At 42.8% G+C, this 11205-nt stretch overlaps 1 protein-coding gene across 1 annotated transcript in view; it reads left to right on the top strand.

Annotated features, from left to right (window-relative positions):
• The first annotated feature begins 1145 nt into the window (after positions 1-1145).
• vdac1 (voltage-dependent anion channel 1) overlaps positions 1146-11205 on the top strand; it is a 28493-nt gene continuing 18433 nt past the window's right edge. The window contains exons 1-2 of the mRNA XM_056284376.1: positions 1146-1230; positions 8754-8823. Of these exons, the coding sequence (XP_056140351.1) occupies positions 8757-8823 (67 nt within the window). The 5' untranslated portion in view covers positions 1146-1230; positions 8754-8756. The remainder of the gene's footprint in view (positions 1231-8753; positions 8824-11205) is intronic.

The following is an 11205-nucleotide window of genomic DNA, read 5'->3' as shown; positions in this document are numbered from 1 at the left end:
AGACAGAATGCAATCCAATTTCACCACTTCTGAACACCACTTGTCGCGGGACTGGGTTTAGATGTTCTTATATTAAGTAGTTGGAGGCTGGGAATTATGGTGCGACAACACAGTCTCTGGCGTTAATTAGCCGGGCTAGGCTACGGGTTTAGCAACCCACCTTGCACTGCTCCTGCAGTCTGCAGACGATGACGGACGCTGGCTAGCCTGGCTGGGATGGTCTCACTCTGCAGACACTCGCACTGTCACTGGCTGCACACTCTGATCTCTCTCTGGGGGCTGGTAATCACTCTTACTGGTTCTATTATGGTCGTCGCTGGTTAGTCACTGTCTAGCGTCAGCTCAGTCGAGGTGTAGGAGTCAGGAATGTTACGTCTGATCGCTAACACGTTATGCTAAGCTAACACTGTGTGACAGTCTGTAAACCACTATAACAACTAACCCACGCTGTGCTGTGCAATGGATAACAATAGGCAGCACGCACGCATTCCTAAGTCTCTTCTCATTGGCTAACAGGGTCTCGCGTTACTTTAGTCAGACTGTCTGTCTGTCACTATCTGTCAGGGAGCTGTCCCGCAACAATAATTAGGTGTCACGAAAATATACGTGTTGTACATAATACGACAGGACTTGGTTATAGCAGGTTTCATTGTGCAAACGGTATCTTTATCCAGCTAAATTCTCAGCTCACTGGCTTACCCTTCACCAACTACCGCTCTCAGTTGCCTAGTTACCGAGCCGAACTGAACGTTCGGCCGTGTTCCAGCGGGGCTACGCAGTCGGAGCTCTGGTCACGCGCTGAACGAGTCGGTGAACGAATCTCTTGAACAAATCTTTTTAATGAACCGATTCTAATGGTTCAGTACACTGAAAAGAACCGGGGGTCCCGATTCAACTTCTGTTTGGTCCATGTGTTGAGGCTCAGCACTGCCCTTAATGCTCAAAGTATGGCACTGCATCCTTTTCCTCTTGTCATTGCGGTCAACGCAAAGTTGTTCGGCTCTCTCCCCCTATGGGCGTTGGGTTGACTGTGCACAAAGTGTGATTTGTTGAAAGCGCAGGGCAGGGGGCGGGGCTCCTGTCAGACGTAGGTTGGTGAACTAGTGGCTGCCGTTTTTCAGTCGCTTGCGTGATACCCAGCGTCTGTGACGCCACGCCGCCTCTCCTCACTCCTCCTTTTGTGCCGCTGACGGGATCCTTCTCGGGCAGGATTTTAAACCACAGGCAGAGGTATGTCAAAATGCTTCACTGTCTTTATATTTTCAGCCGCATCGTTGCCGTCAACGAATGACCTCTATCCCTTTCGGTGCGTTTGCTTAGCAGACTGACCCGACGATGTTATATTGAGCCGTCTTCAGCTTCGGACAGTGTAGGAGAGATGCTCTAGGTCTAGGGGCCTGGAGCTAGCCATAGCTCGTCTTAGCTTGATAGCTAGCTTAACCACCTTGCGTGCGGTCATTTAACAATGCAACGGGGTGGTCAGCAATTCCACGGGAAGAAATAGATTGACCCCCCCCGTCCCTCCCCCCAAACTCGATATAATTGGAGTTTAGGGGGAGGGGGGGTCAACACCATGCCAACCAGCCTCACACTCTCATCCCAGACAGATAGCCAGACAACATTAATCTGTTAGCGGGCTAGGCTAACGACAGTAGCGATGAGATGCTCCAGCTGGCTGCCACCTTGACTTTAGTTCTGTGCTCTTTGTTTGGCGCGGGTAGCAGGACAATTAGAGTTGAAGAAATCTCCAATGACTGCTTCAGGTACTTTTGATCAAGTTTAATCAATTCTACAATTCAATATATACCAGCAGCTTGAGTTTAACTTAAGGCAATGATCGACCCACACCCAAGTTTGTGAACTGCAAGGTCAGTGCTAATTGTTTTATGATCAACCATGGAGCCGGTAGTTGTTGAATGATGTGCTCTGCGGCAGATCGTTTGTGAAGGCTAGTTCCCAGTTTTTGTGAAATCATTTTTGCAAGGGGAATTTAGCCCTCTTTTCAACCACCAGTAGTATTTCCTGGGAGCCCTGACTCCTCAATTACAAGACTGTCATTGGTTATGTCCTCACATCCTCGAAACGAGCCTTTGACGTTGCAGCCTGCAGCCATAAAGCCGTTCATTCTCAGCGGGGTTCCTGGGCAGATTCTAACTCGCTCTGGGAGTGAGAGTTGCAGGCTGAAAGGATGGAGCATGTGTTGAATGGCTTAGTGGACTGCAAATGCCTGATGATCCACTTCCTGTCCAAGTCCTTCTTTATGAGTGCTAGCTTTGGCTTTAGAAGATATATGGGCTGTTCTACACCTACAACCCTATAGTCTATTCATCCATCCATTATCCAAACCGTATATCCTACTCAGGGTCAGGTACAACCCTATACAACCTGCACAACTCTATAGTGTCATTTAAAATGCTCAGTTTGAAGAAAGTTTGCAGAGAACCAACAACTTTTAGAGGGCAGTGTGAAGCAATCTGGTCCCAAGCTAGTTTATGATGAAACATTTAATGTACACTGGTTTGCAGTACTTGCGTGGATGCACTATGCATGTTAGTTGTGTCAGAGATGGAGTAAGAGGGTGGGGTTGTTTAAACAAGAATGAAAGACAGGAAGGCTGTGATTGGGACATGAAACAGCTGAACTAAGTACAGTATGCACTGAAAAAGTGTTTTCTGTCACGTTGGTGAATGATAGGGCTGCTCAAAGAACTTGTCAACTAGTGAGTTCATGTCAGGGTAGACTGAGCCAAGTATGTGATCATAGTCAAAGTAATTCAAATTAGGCCATTTCAAAGGTTTACCCAAAGTTCTCGCTAAAAGATGACAGATGCACAATATTGTTTGATTCCATATTGCTAGATGTCACTTAATGGATATGCATTGGAGACAATACATGCCTTTTGTATTCAGTCTTTTGGTTGATTATTAATCCAGGAACTACTTGGAAACATCTCGGGGCTCTGCACATGTACCAAGCCCTTTATGTTGGGAAAGAGCTGTGCCTAGGAGTTCTTCTATTCATTGGGCAAACTTGACAAATTCCAGCCATATCAACTATCAAATATGCACATGAATTTTATCAGTTTTCTGCTGTTAAAAACTACCTTAAATCACACGTAGACCTAGTCCAAAAAAACAAAGTAGATACGTTTTCTTCAAAAGGCTGAAATAGGTAAATGGAAAGACAGAGTTTGGCACATGCATGCATGAATGCAGATAATTCCTGTGGGTTATAGACATTCCTGCCTGCACTTCACTCTCAGGCACTACTTTTCTTTGTCCCCACTCTCATCCTCTTCTCTGCATTTTTTTTAAGTGTCACGTCAGTTACAAAGGCATGGTTTGTTGCACAAAAGATTACCACAGTTTAAGAATAATCATATTTTGCCCGCCATGAAATGCACACCAGTAAAATGAAAAGAAATTGGAATACCAACTATGGGCTGAGGAGAATAATATTACTGTAATTATTTATTTGTTTGTGTTTGGAGGGAGATGTACACTGAACCCAGTAGCCCTGTGGTGTTTAAACAGGTCCAATCTGTTTGTAAATGGTAACTATTCCTTGTTTAGTTTCAGGGGGGTCCTAGCTGCTAAGATAGTTCAGACAGTAGGCAGATACGGATGAATACTTAGAAAAATTAACTGGATTACAGCACTATTTCTCTTTGCCTTTTTACTTATCTGAAGTTTGATCTTTCTCTTCAAAAAACTGCAAAATAATATCTAAGGCTGACAGTGACAGGCACTCAACCAAGAAGCTTACTGAAGTGTGTGTATGTATGTGTTTTAACTTCCTTAGATTTTAAAACCATGCTATTTTTCACTTCTCAGGTCTCTCACTTCAGTCTTCTAACATATCAGCAGTATGTCTTCCTCTCAAAGCCCATTTTATCAGACCTGGTAGTTTGTTGTGTTGCCATGGTAACGGGGTGCTGTGTCAGTGTGAAGTCTCACTGTCCCAAAGCGCAAAAGCAAAATATGTGTGATGTGACCTTTTCTTCCAGGTTATTTAAGGGTATCAAGTTGTCTTTGAATTAGGGCTGTGACTATATGATTTTTTTTTTGCTTATTGCGATGAAAAAGAAACGTGTCCCTGAAGTTTGGCGGTTTATCACCAATACCCCCCAAAAATAGATTTTTTTTTCTACAAATGCGGCATATTGCCTTGCCCAAATTTGCTGGCTGCCCCTTGTCATCTGGCTCAAAGGCAAAATGTACCCAAATAGGTGACATGCCCAAATAGGCGACGTAATATTTGGCTTTGGAACCAGATTTGTCGCTATTGTTGAATCGAATAATGTCTAGCGGCTAAGCATCAACTGTATGGGTGTTACCACATAACAGATGTGTGTCTGCTATTAGCACCTGCAATTAAAATCTAACTCCAACTGTTTACTTTATGCTTTTGTCGTTAATGTCTGTGTATTGTGTGTGTATTAGTGGTGTACATATCAGCTCTGACATCATTCGATCTGCATGTATGCATAAATCATCCACCCGCCACCCACCCAAAGGAATTATTTTCTCCAATCTAGAGACCCGCACCCGAGCACACATGCAGCGCTTCACAGCTGCTGCATATGACATACCCAACACTTGACTCATCATGGTTAAGTATTTCACCAAAATTGTCCCACATGGAACTTTTTTGCTGTTCCCTTTTTTGGTTTTAATTCTCCTTTTTTAAGTTTATCTCAGATCTTTTTTGCCTCAATTGACAAATGGACGCTGCAATTGGCTGTTTATTCATGCCTGATGGAAAAATTAAGCTTAAAATCTGTTCACATTTTAGAGAATGTATTTAATATTTTCCTCATTAATGACATGTTTCACCCACCCACAAGCCATTCGCTGTTAATCAGAAGGTTAATTCTTGACTCAACCCGCCCGATTCGCGGATTAACTGCAGTGCCTGTGGATATAGTAACTGCAATCTGTGCATCACTAATGTGTAGGTGGCACGGTGGCCCAGTGGTTAGCGCTGTCACCTCACGGCAAGAAGGTCCTGGGTTCGAACCCCGGGGTTGTCCAACCTTGGGGGTCATCCCAGGTCCTGTCTGTGTGGAGTTGGCATGTTCTCCCCGTGTCTGTGGTGGGTTTTCTCTGGGTGCTCCGGTTTCTCCCACCATCAAAAAGACATGCATGTTAGGGTTAATACTCCTGTCTGTGCCCCTGACCGGGGCATGGCAAGACGAACTGGAGTCGGTCCCAGGCGCTGCACGGCGGCTGCCCACTGCTCCAACTACACAGCTAGGATGGGTTAACTGCAGAGCATAATTTCCCCACGGGGATTAATAAAGTATATCAGTTATCCTCATATATTCAGATGAACATTATCTGTGGATATCACAAGTGCTCAAGCCTAGAAATAATTAATAATAATCGGACACACACATAAGAAATCCCCTATATATTTGATGAACTGTCCCTTGCCCTCGCTTGCGAAGCTGAAGTGACTAACAGCTGAAAAGTTTTGTTTCTCAATCCAGTCGCCAGAATAAAATGTTGGCATTTTACATTTCTGCAAACCACAGATACATTAAATCTCGATGTTTCTGAACCAAAAATATGTTTTATAGCCAATGTTAGTGGAGTCTGCATCACATCATGTGACTCAGGTTTCTGTCTGTGATAAGAAAAGAAATGGCTGACATTCCTTTTATTCTCAGTGGAAAATGCAACATTTCAAGATAGTTTCTGCATTAAAATGCATTTTGATAATATTTTGAGCAAGAATTGTAAATTTTATTTTCATAATCTTCTTTCAGTGACTGTATATGATCTTGAGTTTGAGTTATTACAAAAATTCTTTCAGGTCTCACCAGGAAATTGTTGGAATGCAATGTTTCCGACATTGAATACAACCCCAAAACGCGTTTCTACTTGCTAAATTATTATTATTATTATTATGATTAGCATCCCCGCGATCCTGAGAGCAGGATAAGCGGTTAAGATAATGGATAGATGGGTGGATTATTATTGCTAATACTTGCTAAATTATCCTAAATAAATCAACATTTGTATGCTTTTTTCAAGTTAGCCACCTACATGCAGTGTAATTCATGTTTCGGTTGAGGTAAATATTTGATATACTCTGTAGATAGATCTTTTTATGACCCTATTTGGAACCCTATTTTGCAAACCAGAAGAACAACAACTAGAATCGAACCCGGATAGCCCGCACCACAGGTGACTGTGCTAACCAGTCAGCTAAAGGGTCCGACCCGTTAGCCAAGGGCTAGCGAGTCTCCACCTCCTTGGTCGTTACATTACCCTCCTCCTTCGGGAAGCGTGTCCCTGCGCTTCAGCATATCAGCTCCCTCACGCCTCTGGGCGCACATGCTTCTGATCCTCATGGTCTCACCATCTCACTTCTGACACCAATGTAGCGAATAATGCTACATTGGGTCACAGGTAGTGAATTTACTTAAGTTTTTATTTATTTATTTATTATAATTTTTAAATTTTAATTTAGCGAATTTGGTGCTGATTTGTATCGAGCTGTATGGCGTGGCTCAAGGAAATTGTAGTTTAAAAAAATATATTATTGTCCGTCCATCCATTATCCAAACCGCTTATCCTGCTCTCAGGGTCATGGGGATGCTGGAGCCTATCCCAGCAGTCATTGGGCGGCAGGAGGGGTGACACCCTGGACAGGCTGCCAGGCCATCACAGGGCCCGCACGCACGCACGCACGCACGCACGCACGCACGCACGCACGCACAAACACACACATTGTAAATACTAAATTGGATTGGGCTATGTTGTCAATAGTGCTTTTTTTTGTTTTGTTCTCTCTGTTTTAATATGATTTGAGTGGCATCGTATTTAGGGAAAATTTAGATATATATTTTTATCTTTTCTGTTGCACTGCTGTGGGCTGGGAGAAACGGCATTTCATATTTTATGTACGCAGGTACATCATGAAATGAAAATAAACTATCTTGAATCTTGAGTGTACACTGAGGGGTCTAAGTGGATAGGAAACACATTTGTCTGATCATATTTTAAATGTCTAATTGTTAAATTTCTCGCTAGAAATTTCATCAAAACTTTTAATGCCAAAACTATTTGCAAAATATTTGCGTTTTTTTTTTTACCATGAATAAAAGAAAGGTCAGCCATTTATTTTCTTTATGCAGACAGAAAATTGACAGTCACATGACATGAAGCAGGCTCCACCAACATTGACTATAAGTTGAAATGTTGACATGAAATGTATTTTTGGTTCAGCAACTTCAATTTAACGTATCCGTGGTTTGCAGAAATGTAAAAGGCCAACATTTTATTCTGGCAACTGGGTTGTGTTTCTCCAGAAGCTGTTGAACATAGGATGGAAGACTCAATAATGATAACTATATTTAGGGGTCCAAGCAGCGAAGCTGGTGCAACCCTATTGTATTTGTTAGGATTATTATTATTTTTCTCCGCTAAAAGTGTGTGAGGCTCAGCAACCGTAAGTCCTAGACCAACCAACTTTGGTACGTGGATTCCTATGGCCCCCCACTACTCAGGCACCACAAATCACCTATGTCAGCCAGATGGTGGCGCTATAACCAAGGGTCATGCGTAATTCCTACACCATAAGTCAGATGAACACAAAACTGCACAGACCTATGCATCTGAATGTGCTCTACAACTTTGTTATTGGGACCACATATGTCAGCCATATAGTTTGCCCGCCATTTTGACTTGTATTAGTTTGGGCGCGGTTTCTCAGCTAAAAGTGTCTGAGGCTCAGCAACCATAAGTCCTAGACCAACCAAATTTGGTAGGTGGACTCATACGGCCCCCCACTACTCTGGCACTACAAATCACCCATGTCAGCCAGATGGTGGCGCTATAACAAAGGGTCATGCTTAAAAGGCCATAACTCCCACAACATAAGTCAGATCAACACAAAACTTAATCGACCCATGCATCTCAATGTGCTCAACAACTTTACTTATGGGACCACCTATGTCAGTCATATAGTTTGCCCGCTATTTTGACTTATTTGGTGTGGAAGCGCTGCAGCTCTACATACCACACGCCAGGACACCTGGGTATAATGACATACTTTTTCTTTTTACGGCAGTCGGCTAGGGCGCAAGAAATCAGACACTGTCTGGTCCAGTTTTGGAAACTCTGGCACATGTTTCTGAAGCAATGGAAGCGTTACGACATTTTAAAAAATTACGGTAATCGTCTAGGACACAGGCGACCCAAGTAATCCGACATTGTCATATCTAGTTGGAAACTCGGGTAGGCTACTGTTTCTGAAGCAAGATTCTTCAATCTTTATTACATTGCCAACTGCGGTTTAGTTTCATGTTGAAACGGTAGTCTATTACAGTCTAGGTGTATAAAAGGCCCCTACGTATCATAGCGTTAATTATTTACGTTGGGTGAAGGTATATGATCATGAGGACAAAACCATTCAAATTGCTCCATGGGGGGCGCAACAGTGCCAATGCTTGGACCCCTCCCAACGCCGCTTGCAGCTTTAATTATAATTGTGTTTATATTTACACCACACACTACTCACTCCTGTAACTTTCACCAGCAAAAAAAAAAAGAAATACAAAAAAAAAATGTTGCGGTAATGATAACCGCATCACCATGACATTGCGGTCATGCGGTTATCATCACAGCCCTGCTTGGAATAATAATTTTAATCATTTCTGTGGGAAGATTACTGCTCACATGCTCTGTTTCCTCCCTCATTGTATTCGTAGTCCTAGCCCTAACCCCCCTCTTTTCTGTTTGCAGAAAATGGCTGTACCTCCCACCTACATTGACCTTGGAAAGTCTGCCAAGGATGTCTTCACTAAGGGATACGGTGAGCACTTTGAAGAGAACCAGATTTGCCTGTTTCATCTTTATTTTTGGCGGTCCAAAGCAGCTAATTCCTCACAGCAGTCTAGGTCCTTGGTTATTGATGAAGTACATACTTGACCAAAACCTATTGTGAACAAACGCCATAAATCTAAGTAGGTCACATCTAACTTCTCTGGACAGCCCCTTGATTTTAGTTTAAGATGCACATCTGGGGTATTATAACTGATGATCCAAATGAAGCAGTTCAGTGATCCCTGTTGCAGGGGCAGGAAGGCATTGTGTGTAATGGTTGTCCACCAAATGGACGATCTGGGGTTACCAGTCTGCGTGGCCTAACTGTCATAGTATCCTTCAATAAGATAGTTCACCCCAACCTTATAATTGGCACTAGATTACCATGCACCCAACCAGAGGGTAAGAAGAGAGTGATAAAGTAACCAACAGACTCTTTTTTTGGGGGGGGGTTTCCCCCTTTTTCTCCCCAATTGTATCCGGCCAACAACCCCTCTCTTCCGAGCCATCCCGGTCACTGCTCCACCCCCTCTGCCGATCCGAGGAAGGCTGCAGAGTACCACATGCCTCCTCTGATACATGTGGAGTTGCCAGCTGCTTATTTTCACCTGACAGTGAGGAGTTTCGCCAGGGGGATGTAGTGCTTGAGAGGATCACACTATTCCCCCCAGTTCCCCCTCCCCCCGAACAGGAGCCCCGACCGACCAGAGGAGGCGCTAGTGCAGCGACCAGGATACATACTCGCATCCGGCTTCCCACCCGCAGACATGGCCAATTGTGTCTGTAGGGACGTCCGACCAAGCCGGAGGCAACATGGGGATTCGAACTGGCGATCCCCATGTTGGGAGGCAACAGACTCTTTTGCCCCCCTATTTTAGATACATGTCTGAAAACATGCCCCGGAAGGATCATGCAGTGGGACTTGATTTCCTTAAACTGTTTATTCACACTCACAGCTGCACTGAGGGCTGTGTGGTTCAGTAATTCTGTTGGGCATTCCAGTTTGTCGCTGGAGATCATAACCCATGCATAGCATTGAGACTGGGTCACTGCAGTGGGAAACTAGCATCTGTTAGAGCAGAGTAAGTTGTTGGTTCAAGGACTGAAATTAAATAGATAAATGTCAAAAACACAGAGATTAACTTTCATAACATATATGTATATACTTACTTTTATGATTGGCCTGCTCTGCCTAACTGTGCTGCTCTGATGGATTACTGTGCTGTGTTGAGGAATGCTAACTTCTCTACTTAGGAGTGTGGTGCCAACTTTTACTTCTACCACACAGATTGTTTACACATTAGGGCCTCAGGTCAAGGTGGAGCTATATTTTCTCTTGCGGCAAGACTTGCTTAAAAAAGATTAAAAAAAAATACCAGATGAAGAATTTTGCATGCTTAATTCAACTCTATATGACATTAGAAACAGGATTTATTGGGTTGTGCATCATGACACATGTTGAAATCCCAGAAAGTTGTATCAGTTCATCTGGACACAGTTTAATGGGAGAAACGTTTCATCACTTACCTAAGTGACTTCTAGTAATGTTAGTCGAGAACGAGTTGGCTCTGAGCCGGCTCCTGTGAACGATGGAAGCCAGCTCCCATCTGACAGCTGACTTCTCTATTTTTTTCTTTTGTTTTTTTGCAAATTAATACAAGACAGAATAATAGGATTATCCTATAATGTATTTGTTAAATACGATTCAGAAACGTCTCACTTTGGTAATAACATTAAGAGCCAGGCATGGTAAGACTTTTGCCGGTCACCAACATACAAAATATGCTAGTTCAATATAAATAAAATGTTCAATACATGTGTGTAATTGGTTTGATATTTTTACATTATTTACAGTTTTTATACCAAAGATAACATAAAATTATGGTATTCAGGAAAATATAAGGTAATTAGTATAATTACAGTGATTAATTTAAGTGCTATATGTGCACACATACCAATCATAGGTCAAAACATTGATAAGTTTGGCTGAATTTTAAAAGCCAGAAGTGGCATGAAATGATGAGCCGTTTGGGAGCCAAAAGGGCTGACTCTTATTGCTGAGCTGAGTGAAATGATCTGGCTCACTAAGAAGAGCCAGAATTCCCATCACTAGTGGCTTTGTTGATCTCAGCTGACTGCAGGTATATTGGGTCGTGCATTTTTGTGTATTTTGTCCGCGTTTCAACTACTGTGATCTGTAGAAGATAAAAAAGTGTAAGAACATTTAAACTTTCAGTTAGAATGGATTTAAAATTATAACAAAATCAAATATGTAATATGTATAATGTAGTTCTATGGCTCTAGCTAGGGCTCTATCTTACTCCTAGCACAAAGCAGCGCCAAATGCATTGTAAATGTCCTTGTTAATTCC

This window comes from Lampris incognitus, chromosome 8, assembly GCF_029633865.1.
Source record: "Lampris incognitus isolate fLamInc1 chromosome 8, fLamInc1.hap2, whole genome shotgun sequence".
In the NCBI taxonomy this organism is placed as follows: Eukaryota; Metazoa; Chordata; class Actinopteri; order Lampriformes; family Lampridae; genus Lampris; species Lampris incognitus.
Note: the sequence above shows the minus strand (reverse complement) of the source record. Positions and strands in the feature narration are given on the sequence as shown.